General features: G+C 39.3%; 2 protein-coding genes across 3 annotated transcripts; both read left to right on the top strand.

The window, feature by feature from the left end:
• The first annotated feature begins 400 nt into the window (after positions 1-400).
• Positions 401-1,087, top strand: LOC117521192 (transcription factor Sox-14-like). The gene has a single exon (XM_034182541.1). It carries the CDS (start codon positions 407-409, stop codon positions 1,085-1,087), a length of 681 nt encoding a protein of 226 aa, XP_034038432.1. The 5' UTR covers positions 401-406.
• Positions 1,088-6,204: 5,117 nt separating this feature from the next.
• Positions 6,205-17,477, top strand: cldn18 (claudin 18). 2 transcript variants are annotated; one of them, XM_034183486.1, is made up of 5 exons: positions 6,205-6,446; positions 14,610-14,774; positions 16,582-16,726; positions 16,817-16,930; positions 17,170-17,477. In XM_034183486.1, exons 1-5 carry the CDS (start codon positions 6,227-6,229, stop codon positions 17,264-17,266), a joined length of 741 nt encoding a protein of 246 aa, XP_034039377.1. In that variant the 5' UTR covers positions 6,205-6,226; the 3' UTR covers positions 17,267-17,477. The 2 variants fall into 2 exon arrangements, with proteins under 2 accessions (XP_034039377.1, XP_034039378.1); XM_034183487.1 differs by lacking the exon at positions 14,610-14,774.
• Positions 17,478-17,481: the final 4 nt, after the last annotated feature.

Here is a 17,481-nt window from a genome sequence, read left to right as displayed (position 1 = left end):
TGACCTCTGAAGTCTTCTAAAGTGTCCAAGTGAATGTGTTTTTTGTTTGTTTAATGTGTGTTTTCTGATGTGAGGTTTGGGGTGGGGGGGCACATGGCAGGGACAGGAGGGGCTTCCTGACAGGTTTTGTGTAGAGGTTAGTGCGCTCTGTTCCCATTGGCTCTCTGTGACAGCGCGTGCTGATGTTTGCTTCACATGTCTAGCACCAGCATCTTCCCAAAAAGAAGCTCCCCAGCTTATTGTGTGACTTTTATTCACCGGTCTTCAGGTTTTCTCTTCAGTCTGGACTCTTCAGGCTGGACTTACAGACCACATATCTCTCAGAGATTTATCTTTTCTTCACTTTTTACACGCCAGAGGGACCATGAGCTGTTTGGAGAAGTGGCTTTAAACGCAGGTGTGTGAAATGTCCAAAGCTTTAGATCACGTGAAGAGGCCCATGAACGCCTTCATGGTTTGGTCCAGAGGCCAGAGGCGGAAGATGGCCCAGGAGAACCCAAAGATGCACAACTCAGAAATCAGCAGGCGGCTGGGCGCGGAGTGGAAGCTGCTGTCCGACCCTGAGAAGCGTCCGTACATCGACGAGGCCAAAAGACTGCGCGCTCAGCACATGTTGGAACACCCGGACTACAAGTACCGACCGCGGCGCAAAGCCAAGAACCTCCTGAAGCGGGACCGGTTCCTCTTCCCTTTGTACAGAGACGCAGCGGAACAGCTGAAAGGTTTCTCCGCCGACTCTTTTCTGGTCCACGGGGACAGAGCCAGAGCGCTCCTCGCTCCGGCCTCGTCGTCGTTCTCTATGCTGGAGCCGGTGGCACCGTTCGGCACCGGAACTGTCCCTCGGATGGCGGAGGTCCCGCACACGCTGGCCGTCGGTGCTTTGCACTACCACGCTTTTGGATACCAGAGTGGAGGTGGGATCGGGGGACTAGCCTGCCCCGGACAGCACGCCCACGCGCCCCACGCCAGTCCCGGGTGCGTGGTGCCGTGCGCGTGCAGCGCCTGGTCCGCGGTCAGCCAGCCTCAGCTGGCTTACATCGTCTTTCCCGGAGGCATCGGCAAAGCCGGCTTGGATTCCGGCGTGTGACACGCAGGATCGCAGGGGGACCCCACGTGTCCAAGAACTGCGCGCGATCCCAGGGGAGCTTTGCGCAGAAGCGTGCGTAAAAACTTAAAAAAAAAAAAAACGCCAAATATCCTGTTTGAGAGTGGGGGAAAAAAGGGAAAACGTGTTTCCAAAGATCAACAGAGCACAAAAGATGAACAGAGTGGAAAACTACTTTTTTCCTGAAGATGGTATTTTGATACTGTTTTGAAATAAAGAAAATAAAGTTCACAAACGACGCAATAAAAAAAATATCTGCACGCAAACTGACTCACACAAAACTCTTCATTATTATTTTTTTCTGACGCGCAGAAAAAATGAATTGTATTTCAATTTGTATCAAACATTTGGGCTGCACTTGAAAAAACCTAATGAAGAAGGAAAGAGGCATGCAAGATGCATCCAATTAAACAGAGTAATACACCACTAACAGCATAATCAACGCCAAATTTCTACCTGTTTTATATGCAAATTCAAATTCTGTAGAATTCTGTAGAATTTAACCAGTTATAATTATGAGCTTGTGATGAAGCTCAAATTCTTAGCATTTTATTATTGGATTAAAATTTAGTAATTTAGGTGTGGGTTACAACAAATTTTCTCCAAAACATAAGAGAATTGAGAAGGAGCATTAACAAAACAAATGGGTAACTGTTACAAAAATGTGCATTTATCATCTGTTTTTGTAAGTTTGGATTGCTTTTCTTTTATCTTGTTTAAGATACAAAGGAGAAAAGAGCAAAGTCAGGCATTACATGCATTAATATGATCAAATTGTCATTTTCCAGAAAAAAAATTCCTTTGAGACAAATCTTGAAGTATTTTCTTATATGTTAGGTGCATTCCATGTCTGTTAAATTCCATCGCATCAACTTTAAAGAAGGTATTTGGATATTAATGTCTTCATATCTGAGGTGACATTTTGTCAACTTAGTTACACTGTGGGGACAGTTTTTATTACATAAACAATTTTGTCTGTTTATTTATTTAAAAATAATTCAAAAGATTTAACTTTTCAAGAATGTTGCCTCTTTCATTCCAGCTGTCTTTGTATATACACTCACCGGCAACTTTATTAGGTACACCTGTTTAATTGTTGTTAACACAAAGTTAATCAGCCAATCACATGGCAGCAACTCAGTGCATTTTGGCATGGTGGTTGTTGCCAGATGGGCTGGTCTGAGTGTTTCAGAAACTGTCGATCTGGTGGGATTTTCACCCACAACCATCTCTAGGTCGATTAAGGTTAGACATCCAGATGAAAAAATGCAAAATACATCTGGGCTGTGTGAAATATTTAAAAACACATGTTCAGAGCTATTTTATTCAATTGGCGGATCTCAAAACAATTTTTATAAGTTGTGGCGTCCTTTTCAGGATTCACGACTACTGCCTCCAAGTAGCCCACTGATTCCCCTATCCCTATCTCCTAGCCCTTATACCCCCTTATATTTTATATCTATATTTATTTCTATTCATTTCATATTTTTTTCTGGGTTTCTTTTGTTATATTGTGTTTAGCAGCTGGCTGCTTGTTATCTATTATAATATTTTTTTAATGTTCTTGGAGAGAACACACACACACATATATATATATATCTATATATATAGCACTAGGGATGGGTATTGATAAGATTTTATCAATATCGATGCCATTATCGATCCGGTTCCTTACCGATTCCGTTATCGATAACTCTTGTGAATTTCTGTGTACTAAAAGTAGGCGTTACAGGTTTTCTATGTCAACACAAAATTTTAAATTGGTCACTCGATCCTTGATCTCTGGACATAAATAAAATCTGTAGTGTTTGTCAAAAGCATTTCCTTTAAGACATTCTGGCATGAATGTCCCTCCATACCTCTGAGCTGAGCCCAGCCGGCTGCTGCACATCAGTGCAGGACGTCTCATTTTGGAAGGAAAAAACGTTTAGATCGATTGCAGTTTGTTCGTATTCCAAAGTTTGGAAAGAAGCATCATTTGATTTAAACGGCGTTCTCGATACCCATCCCTAAAAAGCACCCAATTTTCATGACTCTGTTATTTATTTATTTATCGATTGATTGATTTTACTAGTTATAATCTTCCCCGTCTCCTAATTCTAACCGTAACCATAACCTAAGTGTCTCCCTTCTCCTAACCCTAACCATACACCCCCTCCCCCGTCACCCCCAACACGAAATACATTCGTGCCTCCCATCACGAATAGCACCCCATTTTCGTGACAGTATCGTAATGCCATCACAAGCACCAATCTAAATAAATCAGTAAAATGAAATAATCCCTCTGAATTGATAAATTTTAAATAATCCATTAGATCAAATTTTAGCCTGATATTATTCTCCAAGTTATGGAGTTGCCTCAGGAAATGCATCCGGCATCAAACTTGTGCCAAATCAACATGCAGCTCCACGTCAGATCTGCTGTGGCGACCTCGAGGCAAACAAGGGAGAAGCTGAACGAATATAGTGTTTAACCATAAAACCATTTTGGTTCTTACTTATTATGGTGGCCAAGTGGTTAATGCGCTTGGTTTCAGTGCAGAAGGTTCCGGGTTCAAATCCCACCCCTGCCACATTTCTCCATGCAATGTGGAATTGCGTCAGGAAGGGCATCCGGCGTAAAACCTGTGCCAATTCAACATGCAGATCCACCTTGGATTTGCTGTGGCGACCCCGAGTGCAAACAAGGGAGCAGCTGAAGGGACTTACTTTTTACTTATTATCTCTTCAAGATTAATTTTTCATCATTTCATAGTCAGTGTTTTAAAGAGATGTGAGTTTTTGATTAATAAATTGTCTTGATAAAATTTAGGAATGAAAGTTATCAGACCTTGTTTCATGGTTTTTATCATTTTCTTTCTATTAATGCATTCTTCAAATAGGAGTAATGGAAGATTAGCTTACGTCTGAAAATCCTAATTATGACCATAAAATAGCTGTAAGTACCATTTCATTCACTTGTTGATCCTAAACCGTTTGACGTCATAGAGGGAACAGTCGACGCGTCCATGAGGGACCATTGTGTGTTCATACGCTTGTTTTATGTTTTACATGTGTTATTTACTCCATAATTCATAGTTTTTGATGCCAACAGTGTTTATGACTGCAGTCAGTGAGATGTTTCTGATCCCCCTCAAAAAGTCACATTGGGGCCCCAAATGAAATGCTTAAAAAAACAACATCAAAACCTCACTTAAAGTATGAAATAAATGATACACAAAGCGGTAAAAAGGCTTTTCTTACCTTATCGTTCTTCTTATTTTAATTTGATGATTATTAATTTCAATTGTTGCTAAGGTCTTTATTTCTAGACATTGTTAGAATTTGCTAAAGAGAAATCAGATTATGAAAGAATAGATCTTTATGTATCTTTAGTATTCCAGTTTTAAATGCATTTTACATATTTATATGATGTATAATTCATTTGAAATATTTCTACACATTGTTTAGAAATTACAAAAATAAACTGGATTACTAAAGAATAAATTTGCAACTGAATACAACAATTTACTGTAGATTGAAATAACGTTCTATGGCTGAAATTAAGAGTGTTTAAAAGCAGTTTTAAATAATTTAACCTGGATCTATAGTGCTCAGCGAAGACAGCGTGGTCACATGCATATTTCAAAATATCAGGCTTGATTGGAAAAAAGCAATATACATTGGCTTTTAACCAGTCAGATTCACTAACAATAAAATATCTGAACTAATTTCCATGAAAATAGTCCCCTTTTTATATCATAGCATGAGGCTGGACATTTGATAGCTGACTGATCCTAACCAAATTAGTGAACTTTTTCCCATCATTCAGCTGAAAGTACCTGCCGAGTTTGATCAAAATAGGATTAGTCAGTCTACAGATATCTTGCTAACATACAAAGAGGCAGTCAGAAGAACTGACCAGATGTTCTGAGACTGTGAAACTAGATGAATGTAAATTAGCAGTTCCCTGGTTTAAATGGTTTAAACAGGTGTTCGGTTTGGACTGTTGTTGGGTCAAAACAAGTAATTTGAAGACTTGAATTCTGGGAAAATAACTGTTTTGGATATTTGTCAGTTTTCTGATGCTTTATTAATTAAACAGCTGAGAGATTGATCACAAAAATACGTCACTAAAATATGTTGATGATGTGGATTTGTGTCAGAGAAGAGTTGCACTAACTTGGATTGGAGATGTTTCCAGTTCATGTTGTTGAGTTCCTGATTCTCCAGCAGGACTTGGTATATAAAGTGAAGTTTGAATTTTTTTCTTCTTCTTCTTAGGTTCCTTGTGGTCAGTGACTGCAGGTTTTTGTGTGTTTGTGAGAAGTAATGAGTTTGAGACTGATGATAATAGAAGAACAGAAACTTCTCCCTGACTGTTGACAAAACGATAAGGCAAAAGTCTGAATCACGGAAATGTGTGAGGCAGGATTTGTGTTGCCGTTAGCGACACACAATCAGCCGTCGGCGTTACAGAACAACTGGGTGTGTTCGTTAAGTTATTCAGATGAATTGCCAGGTTTCAGTTAGAACATTCAAACCTGACCTCTGACCTTCCAGCTCATCCTACCTGAATCGTCCTGATTAAACTCACAGTCTGATCAAAGTCAACCACCTTCCCTTTATGATGTATTACTGGAGAGGCGGAGCTTATGTGTTCTGTGGTCTGAAGGTGAGATATCTCAACATTTGCAGGACACCTGTTGATGATAGGCTCCGCCTACACATGGTCACGTGTGGTGCTGTTTCAAAGATGTTGGTGATATCTGCTGGTTCTCTGAAAATCCAACAGAACAAAAAACCCAGTCCTGTAAAGAATGGCTGACCTGCAGCCTGACCAGTTCACGTATGACTCACACCTCCGAGTGAAACTGTTGGTGTTTTATCCAGCACCCTACGGACTCCCTGACTCAGACTCCCGTGTTTACATTTAAAGTCTGATTGGTTCCAGTTGTGGTGCCAGGTACTCCTATCAGTGTCCACACCTCACAGACCAACCTGGAACAGGTGTGAGGCCCAACCTACAGCCCAGCGCCACACCCAACATCACCCCTGCTCCACAGGCATTCTCAGTATCACCACCAAACGCCTTCATACACCAAACTGTGAGTGTCCTTCGGCCTGAAAGAGGGGAGCACCATGGCGCCTTCAGTTCTGCAGAACGGCGGATTCATTCTGGGCCTGATTGGGGCAGCAGGTCTCATCGCTACAACTGGGATGAACAATTGGAGTGTGAAGGACAGACAGGGAGACGTGGTGACTTCCGTCTACATCAACAAAGGTCTGTGGCAGGACTGCCAGACCGCCTCGTCGGGAATGACTGAGTGCCGCCCGCTCTACGGCATGCTGGGATTTTCAAGTAAGTAGACCCGCAGTGTGACAGCTACGCCACAGACACACACTCAGAAAAACACATCAGCCATGTGGCAGTGCCTGAAGTTTGCTTTTGATAAGGAACAAACTCTGTTGGCTCTATTTTTTCTCTTGCACACATTCATTTTGAAGCTACCTAATGCGTTGCCCGTGGGGATCCATGGGTTCTAGATTGGGTAGTGTTTATAAAATAAGTAGATAAATTGTGCAAAGTTTCTATAATTATTTTAACTGAAGGTGCAGGAAATTAAAATGAGAAAGCTTTGTGAATAATTCAATTTATTATTTGGCACATTTAGTTGATGTCATGTTTTACAACGGGCAAGGTTGAGATACGTATTTCCTTTGTTCAGAGCTTGTCTGGTTACCAGGGACTGATTAATGGTGAGATCAACGTCCATTGTTCACTGGTGTTAGCTAAAATCCCTACTTTCTCCAAAAAATATTAGTCCTATCAACTTTCTGTAATCACGGCATTCATCCTTGATCCAAAATACATAAGCATACCAAACGGCTAATGTCAGCTCTCCCCAGTTTGTGCATGATCAAAGTTACACACACAAATACACATACATGTGCACAGAGGCCACTCACTTTTAATATATAGATTTTATTTGCTGCTAATAATAAAACATCAGTTTTAAGATGTTTGTATCAGAGAAAATTTACAAACCCTCCTTTTTTTTTGTCCTTTTAAGAGTGATCTCTGACTGAACTCTGTCAAAGACACAGCACTAAGAAGTGACTGGATTTTTGAAAGCTCGAAAACCTCTTTCCCACTCTGAGGACACAGCCCTTTATAAGGTGCAGCGATAATAATAATAATAATAATAATAATAATAAAAATAAATTACCAGGATGTGGGTCCATAAACTGTGTTTCTATTTTCAGAGCCCATAAATAAGGCCATAAAGGCTTTATAAAAAACATTTAATTACATGTTATAGCAAGATGAATTAGATGTATTGATTTTGTTTTGTTTTTGGGTTTGTGCATTCTGTACTGTTGTTTGCATGGCTGTGTTTTGAAATTTTAGTTTGGTGATTAATTTATACTTTGTATTTGTTATCATGGGTATATGTATATTTCTATACGTATATGTACATTTTTGTTTTTATGGTTAAAGGGGTGGACATTCATAAGCTTTTGCTTCTGCTTACACCCTTTCGGGCACATGGGTACGTTGTTAAATTATTATTTTTTTTTTTATGAGCTTTTTCTTGCTATTTTTGAGTATGTGTGTGCCGAATAAATAGATTCATTCACTCATTCAAGTAAGTCCTTTCGGCTGGTCCCTTGTTTCGGGGTCGCCACAGCAGATATGCATGTAGATTTAGCACGTTTTTTGCCAGATGCCCTTCAGGATGCAACTAAATATTACATGGAGAATGGGCAGGGGTGGAAACCTCCACACCAGAGACAAGAGAACCTAACTAGTTGGCCACCACCCTGCTTCAGGGAACGTAAGCAATTGGTCATATTAAATTTAAGAAATATTGTTAATCCAAATCATCACATTTACAGCCATTTTTCTTGAGACAAATCAGGGGAAGAATACATGAACATTTCAAGTCACTAGCACTGTATGGTTAATCTGTCTGGAGTAGACTGTTCCCAAATCTTGAATGACTGTGCAAGAAGGAAACTAGTGAGGGAAGCCATCAAAATGTTCAAATTACTCTGAGGGAGTTCTTGGCTTCTTTGTGATTGGACAACCGGTGCATTGTGCTGTAAATGGCTGTAATTCCTAAATGTTTGGCAAATCTATCTGAAGTAGGCAGTTCTTCAAAAATTTAGATTACCCGTGCAAAAAGGAGACTAGTGGGGGAAGCCATCAAGACAGCACTGAAGGAGTTTGTCTTCTATGGCTGCGATAGGACAAAGTGACAAGTGACAAAGTTTTTTTATTCGGCACACAAAATATTCAAATAGAAAAAAAATGAACAATTCCACAAACAAACACAGACAAAACTAGTGAGTCCGAAAGGGTGTGGGCTGAAGCAAAGCTTATTAGCGCCCACCCCTGCTAGTACAAGTCCAACAATTCTAATCAGTCATATTTACATAAATACAAATTCACTACTACATGTCGACACACAGACATACACATCAATATACTATTCACTTATAATTATATTTATATAGTACCAGATCACAAGAAAGTCGAATCAAGGCACTTTACGCCAGTAAGGACTAACCTTACCAACCCCCAGAGCAAGCACTAGGCAACTGTGGTGAGGAAAAACTCCCTATAAGGAAGAAACCTCAAGCAGACCAGGCTCTTGGGGGTGACCCTCTGCTTGGGCTGTGCCATATATACCTATATACATACGTATATACTTTACAAACATAAATATATACATACATATACACAGTCACTTATGGGTAGGTGTATATGTATATGTATATATCTATATATCTACATACGCATATACATACCCACACATTCAAATATACAGTAAGTCCCACTTATAAATTGAACATTCTATATAAATCAAATTATATTTGCTTCTTTATGATACTTAGACATAATGTTCTTTTTGAGTAGTTTCTTAAATCTTACTAAGGTACTACTCATTCTAACCTCTGTTGAACATTTGTTCCATTTCCTCACCCCAACCACAGACACACAAAAACCCTTTACATTTGTTCTTACTGGTGGTTTCATAAAAATTGCACAACCTCTTAAACTATATCTGGATTCCCTCAATCGGACTCTGGACATGTCTCAGTAAGGCTTGGTTTTTCGCTCGAAATAAAGTTTGAATTGTAATGTAATCGACCAAATCTATGAATTTTAATAAATTTAAAGACACAAATAGAGAATGAGTTGGTTCACGATATTGTTTATTGCAGATGATTCATATGGCTCGTTTTTGCAAAAGGAATATTGGATTTGTATTTGATTTGTAAGTGTTTCCCCATGACTCAACACAATATGTCATATATGGTACCATCAGAGAATGATATAAAGTAAGTAACCCTTCTTGTGGCAGTAGGTCTTTGGCTTTATACAAAATGGCTATAGTTTTTGACAATTTTGATTTCACATAATTTATATGTGGTTTCCAGCTAAGTTTATTATCAATTATAACACCTAAAAATTTATTCTCTGATACTAACTCAGTTTCCTTATTGTTTATAGTTAAATTTTTACATTTGGGTGCCTATTTCCAAATATAATACATTTAGTTTTCCCAAGGTTGAGTGACAACTTATTAGCGTCAAACCAAACCTTAAATTTTTCCAGTTCTTGCTCTACTATGTCCAGAAGCTGTTCAAGATTTTCACCGCTACAGAACACAGTTGTATCATCCGCAAAAAGGACACATCTCAGTGAACTCGACACCCAACTTATATCATTTATATAGATTATAAACAACAAAGGACCCAGCACTGAGCCCTGCGGCACCCCACATGTGACATCCCTGAGTTCAGAATTTGTATTATTGAATTGAACATACTGAAATCTGCCTTGTAAATAACTAGCTATCCATTCATATGCCAGACCTCTGATTCCATATTTCTGCAGTTTAATTAATAGTATTCCATGGTTAATTGTGTCAAACGCTTTCTGTAAAAAAAAAAAAAAAAAACACCTATTGTGTATTGTTTATTGTCAATTGCAGTTGCTATACTTTCCACAAAGTCCATCAAAGCATGTGATGTAGTTCGAGACCTTCTGAATCCATATTGTTTTTCACAAATGATGTTATGCTTCAGTAAATAATCATTTCATCTTTTAGCAAATATTTTTTCCAAAATTTTGGAAAATTGTGGCAGGAGTGATATAGGTCTATAATTAGAAAATGTGTGTTTGTCACCAGTTTTAAACAGAGGAATTACTTTGGCTATTTTCATTTGAGAAGGAAATGTACCAGTACTTGTGGTACTGAACGGTATAATTGAACGGTTTTACTATATAATCAATAACTTTTTTTAATAAAGCCATATCCAAATTATTAAAATCAGTTGATTTCTTACTTTTTGAACCATGAACCAGATCAAGTATTTCCCTTTCATGAGTACCACCAATGAACATTGAAACAGATTTGTTAAACATTGAATTATTTACCCAGAAGTTATTAGTTGATGAGTCAATTTTACTGGCAAGATTTTTACCCACATTAACGAAGTATTCATTAAAGTGTTCAGCAATAGACTCGTTATCAGTCGTGATGTAGTTGTTACTCTGAAAAAATGAAGGATAATCTCTAGTTACTCTATTCTTTTTTACTATTTCATTTAATATGTTCCATGTGTTTTTGATGTTATTTCTATTTTTGACAAGTAACTCATTATAATATATTTTTTTACTGAGTCTCGTGATATTGATTAACTTATTCTTATATTTTTTATACTTACTTTCAGCTTCCTTAGTTCGTAGTTTTATGAATTGTTTATATAGTACGTTTTTCTTTTTACATGCCCTCTGAAGCCCCTTAGTTATCCATGGTTTGTTGCTATATTGATTTCTATATATTTTGTCAACAAATGGACAGTGTTTATTATACAAACTGGAAAAAATGGAAATGAAAGCATCATATGACCTGTCAACATCATCAACAAAAACATCTGACCAATTCTGACTTGATAAATCCTCCCTTAAATTATCAATTGTTTCAGGTGTTACTTTTCTACTCATGAATTTGATATTGCTTCGATACATACAACAACCCTCCAATGCAAAGACTGAGAAAACTGGCAAGTGATCACTGATATCACTGACCAGTAGTCCCCCACTAAGATTACTGGATATAATGTTAGTTAAAATATTGTCAATGAGAGTTGTTGTATCCATAGTTATTCTGCTAGGATGAATGATGGTTGGAAACAGTCCTAAACAGTACAAGGTGTTTATAAATGAGGTAATTTGTGGATGATTGTGAGGGTTTAAAAAATCTATATTGAAATCTCCACAGACAAATAAATGCTTATTTCTGTTGATTTTGTTGTACATTCCTAAGATAATGTCTTCAAAGGTGTCAATATTTGTCCCAGGAGCTCTGTAAATGCAACTAACAACTATGTTTTTGGAGTTTATAGATGTCATTTCTATGGTAACACATTCCATGATGTTGTCCACTGTAAATGACATGTTGTTAATGAGTTTACAGTTATAATCTGACCTTACAAACAATGCAACGCCTCCGCCCCTTCTCATCTGCCTATTAACCAGGAACAATTCATAACCATCAAGATATACCAGATCTTTATTATCCTCATTTAACCATGTTTCTGAAATTGCAATAACTGAAAAACGTTTTTTGGATGTTTTCAAACAATCATTAATAGTGGACAGATTACGAGAAAGACTTCTGCTGTTGAAATGTATAATTGAAAAATTTTCATCATTGATTTTATAATTTTTGAATTGTTCTTCTGTAAAATATTTGCACTGTCTCACAATATTCTCACTGAAAAAGGTATCAGGATCATTTTCAGATTCGAAGGGGTGGTTAGCAGAGTTATTATAATTAAATGTATCTAGACAGAGCTCCTGGGCAGAAATAAACGGATCATTATCCTTAGTCATTATGTCTCTCTTGTCTCCGGGTGTAGATGATGTGGATGAGTGGGTTGCTCCAGTCTGCATCATGGTGCTGTGATGTGTTTGAGTCCTCATACCTATTGTCCATATTTGTCCAGCTCCTCGATGTTCCTTATTGCCATAACCTTTGCTTGTTCTGGTGATCCGTTCAGTTTGATGAATATTTTACAGTTTGAAGTCCATGTGTGCTGGATTTTTCCCTGTTTCTTTAAGAAGCGTGCTTTCCTGGCGATGTCGGCATTCCGTTTGGTGAGATGTTCATTGATGAATACGTTTATCCCTTTCAGTTTTCTTCCTTGTTTTAACAGTGCTGTTTTGTGTTTTCTGTTGATGAATCTCATGATGACGGTTCGTTTATCACCGTCATTTCTCCGGGGCAGAGGGTGGCACGCTTCAATGTTATTTAAATCCATTTCTATACCTTTAGATAGGAGGAAATCAGCAACCTGTTTTTCCACAGAGCTGACCTCCTGTTCACTGGGATCCCCTCCGCTCTCATCTGTTACCGCCCGTGCGTAGGACCGTGGTTTGATGTGAAGACCTGTGATGATGACGTCGTTAATTCTGGTGTACTGCTCCAATTCAGCCACTCTATTTTCCAGCTGCACCAGATGCCGGTCTTTCTCGGCGTTCTGGAGCCGTAATGCCTTCACCTCCTCCACCAGATCCATAATTGATTTCTGTTGCTGCTTCACAACAAAAATCTCCTCTGATAGAAAGTCCAGAGATTTTTTAATATCGTCACCTTCCTCCGCTGTCAGAACCTTCTTAGGCCCCATGGTCGGCTTATGGGCAGCTTGACGATCGCCGATGTTAACAGCCTGCGTTGTTTGTCACCGAGATGGATCTGCACTGCGCTGGTGCCGCGCGGCCTCGGTGTTTCCGCGCTGATGGATCCGCGGTGGCTGCACGAGGCCTCGGGGAAGCAGCACTCGTGACGCGCGGCTTTAATGACGCAGCGCGCGGCCTCAGTGAATTCACCACGTTGGGCGGGCCTCGGACGTTGTTGCTGTCCAGTCACGGGGCTAAGTTGCCGGTTGAGGTGGTATTCCCACTGTCCGGGTTGGCAAACACCGGCGTGGCAGATGGCAACTACAAACACCACCTCAGAAAACTCAGGTACAAACTTTTTGCAGCTCGCTCTGACGACACGCAGCTCTCTAGTGGTTTGAACAGCTGTATCTGTAGCCTTACCAGGAAAAACTGTGCATAGTGCAATCACAGCTTCCTGATGTTGTGGAACCAATATGAGTCTTCAATGTGCTTTCTGGTAAACAGGTCAGGTCCAGAAGCATGTGTTGGTGTGGTGTGTCACTGTATCCACCATCCCAATGAATCCCTTGCAGTTCTTCCAGTCTAGGAATGACAGCTGTCTCCAAAATGGAAGCAATGATTGTTTGCAACACCATGAAAACAGCATCTCCACCTAGCAGGAGGTTTAGTCCTGATCCCACAGATTCATCAAAATTTACTCACTGTTACCTGGTTCATCCTTAGTGGTTCACAGCTGTACGTTTGGAAGAACATTATAGTGCTTTGATTCCTCTGTAAGCAGACTAAGGGACACTAGACCACAGATGGTGTGTCACTGGCTCCCTGATTCCTCTAACAAATCTTCTTTTGTCTACCTTCAGTGCCATCACTGGTCACCGTCTCAGGTACTTTGTAGTTTGGAATGTTCACCAAGGCATACACTATGACTACTTTGGGTGATATTCAGAGTCCCCTCAGAGATTAAACATCTCTTCGTGACGATATTGGTGACAACAATTCAATATCTGGCAATTTTCAGGGTCTTTCTGTGGAAAAAAAAACCTGCCACATTTGATTTAGGTCACCACTTGTGTCCACATCTTTAAGTTCTCCACCCCCAGTTGTTTACACACTCCTGATCTTGAAGTCTAGCCAGATTTGAAGATATAGTAAGGAAACAAAGTGATATGTACAAATGGAAATGTATTAGTTTTTTGTTTATTGGTGCCACAACAGAAAAAACCCTGAGGCTTTAGATTTGAATATTTCAGTCATACAGATCACACTGACTTTGATTACAAGTATTTAAGCAATTTGACACATTTGTTTTTTGTGACGAGCAAATGTGTGTGAGAACATTAATTTAAAATGGGGCATCAAACACAAATCTCTTCACACTGGTTTTGTACAAATCATCTTAAATCTAATTTTCAATGATATTGCTTTCAAATTTTCTTGTATGTCAGATTCTGTCATCTTCACACTAATTCCTGTTCTTGCATCAGGCACAGTATCAGTATTTGTTCTAGCAGCAGTGCATTGTGGGTCCACAGTCAATAGTGTTATCAGAAAGGGAAGAAACAATAAGCAGAGGGCAGGTTCCAACAGCATACTCACACCACACATCTTCTGTGCAGGTTTAAAGCATTGTCATGGAGACGTAAGGTCATTTTGGTCTATATCATTTGCCATATGATTCCCTTCAAAGAGTATTCAAAAGAGAAGTGAGTTGTGTTTTGTTTGAGTCTGAAGGTGTGTGTGTGTGTGTGTGTGTGTGTGTGTGTGTGTGTGTGTGTGTGTGTGTGTGTGTGTGTGTGTGTGTGTGTGTGTGTGTGTGTGTATCAGGTTCCTTCCAGGCTGTGAGGGCGCTGATGATCGTGGGCGTGGTGCTCAGCATCCTTGGAACTTTGATTTCAGTTTTCTCCTTAAAGTGCCTCACAATGACCAGCATGGGAGACACCACCAAGGCCAAGATGAGCCTCACTGCTGGAATCATGTTCATCATAGCTGGTACACAACTTCTTTTTTTTTCTTTAATATTGATGTCCTACATTTCTGCAGAAATGTTAAAACCACATTTAAAAGATGTGGGATGATAAATATTTTCTATGTACTAAGTCAAAGTTCACCTTAATTGTTATTAACATATCTCAGACTTTTCTGAGACATACACAGACACACACTGCACAAAATGTAAAGACTGTGCCTTTGAGCCTTAAAATGAAAACAAATGTCTACATAGGTAGGTAGGCCCACCAAACGTAAACTATATATGACATACTGTTAGAGAAGTCTAATTGAGATGGTCAAAGCCTAAATTGTGTTTTTAATAGGGGATATTCTACAACTTGAATGTAAAGCTTTGCTTAGCCAGAAGATGTTAGTCTGATCAATTCCAAGTGGGAGATGTCTATGGACATTTTCAGTCATCTAGTTTTAATCCTATTTGGCTGAGAGGAGTTTTGTTCTGTTATACGTAATTGGTGACTTGTCATCATCAGATGGCCCTCTTTCTAGTGGAGTACCACAGGGTTCTATTCTTGGCCCTATTCTATTTTCATTATATTCTTGGCCCTATTCTGTTTTCATGTATGTGTTGCCTTTAGGGTTAATCATAAATCACGTACAATCTGTCCTTTTATTTGTATTGTTACATAGATGATCTGCAAAGCTATCTGCCTATAAGGACTAATGGAAGAGACGCATTGAATTCATAATTTAATTGTGTTCATGATGTAAAGCAGTAGCTGTCTCAAAATTTACTTTACCTGTATAACAGTAAAACTGAGATAATTTTGTTTGGACATTCTGGAATGATGAATGCGGTACTGTAAAACTGGTGTTCTGGCTAATCTTTTTAAACCAGCTATTAAGAATTTGGGAGTGATATTTGACAGCTGTCTGAGGTTCGATCAACAGATCAACTCTGTTGTCAAAGCAAGTTTTTTCCAGCTACGTCTGGCTAAAGTAAAGCCCTTTCTCAGTAGAAGTGATCTTCAGATGGCCATTCATGCTTTCATCAGCTCCACATTTGATTTCTGTGATGCACTTTATGCTGGTATTAACCAGTCTTCTCTTGCACATCTCCAACTTGTGCAAAAATACTGCTGCTCATGTTGTAATGAACACTTCCAGACGTGAGCATATTACACTTGTACTTTACTCACTCCGCTGGCTTCCAGGTTGCTTTAGAATCAATTTTAATGTTTGTTTTTAAAGCCATTAATGGTTTTACCTCATCTTAGTAGTCATAAATTGTATCTATCTGCAGCTGCAGAAGGGTACCGCAGTCATCTGGTCAAATTTATTTAGAAGTCCCAAGGTCAGAATACAAGGTCTGGGGTTATCAAGCATTTGTGGTAGCTGGGCCCAAACTGTGGTACAAGTTATCCCCTGATTTATGCACTATTTCTGATCAAACATTTTTAAATCAAAGCTCAAGTCTTATTTGTTGCTGTGACATGTCTTGTGTTTATGTGCCTTTTTAATTCTATTGTATGTTTGCTTTGAATTCTGTGAATTTTGTTCCTTGATTTTTACTTTAAAGCACTTTGGTCACCTTTTGGTTGCTGTAAAGGGCTATAGAAATGAATATTGATTGATTGATTGATTGATTGATTGATTGATGGTATCCAGTAGGTTCAGTCAGGTCAAATAAATATGTTTAGTTTATTCCCTCTTCATCCAGAAAAGCTTCATCAGTTGACCTAACTCATGGTTGGATATCCAGGGGGGAAGGGGTGGACTTTTTCCAGGCATTATTGTTGAACAAATTGTTTGGAGATTCAACCATATTCACTTTGAACTCCTTCCACAGGTGTGTGTGGCATTGCAGGAGCTTCTATCTATGCCAACCAGATTGTGGCTTCTTTCCAAATGTCCATCAACTACGGAGGAAACTACGGAGGAAACTATGGAGGAGGAATGGGAGGAGGAATGGGAGGAGGAATGGGGGCACAGCGGTATTACATATAGTTATGTGAATTTGTAATTATTCATATGTTAGACCTTTTTTCATTGACTTGAATGTTGTTGCATTTCCGTCTCCATAGATACACATTTGGCCCGGCCCTTTTTGTGGCTTGGATTGGAGGAGGGATCCTCCTTGTCGGAGGCATCCTGAAATCTTTGGCTTTCAGAGAAATAATGAAAGATGAAAAGTCACAGTGAGTCTTTCACAGAACTGCAAAACAATGAAAGAGAAACAAAAGCACAGGCGGCTATAAGGTGGGGTTTGGAGGGGCAGTGCCCACTAGTTGCAGGTCAAAACTGGACATACAGCATTTGGAAAGCGGGAAGGAGAATAGTGCCTGAAGACAAGCAACTCCAACTGTCTCATTTGTTGTCAGCTATGTAGTTTTTAGGTCTCCAGTCACAGCCACACTCTGTGTTTTTTGTCTTGTAGGTACCCAGGCGTGGCTTACAAAGCGCAGGCTCGCGGTAAAGTCGACCAAGATGATCACCATTCAGTGGGTGCAAAGAAAGACCACAACTATGTCTGAGCTTTTACCTTCACACAAGCAGCCTGCTTTAACTGTTCCAGTCTTGACCTTCCAAGCTGCTTACTGAGGGGATGAGGGGAGCCACAGGAGCAGTCACACCGGCTTCAGTTTGCACGTGCATGTCAGTGCTTACTACATATTCATAAATGCTCCAAACTGGCAACCCAAGATAAATTTTTTTTACACATTTTGCTCAATTGTTGCATTTGTACTTC

This window comes from Thalassophryne amazonica, chromosome 12, assembly GCF_902500255.1.
Source record: "Thalassophryne amazonica chromosome 12, fThaAma1.1, whole genome shotgun sequence".
NCBI lineage: Eukaryota > Metazoa > Chordata > Actinopteri > Batrachoidiformes > Batrachoididae > Thalassophryne > Thalassophryne amazonica.
The sequence above is the reverse complement of the archived record's forward strand: the minus strand, read 5'-3'. Positions and strand labels throughout refer to the sequence as shown.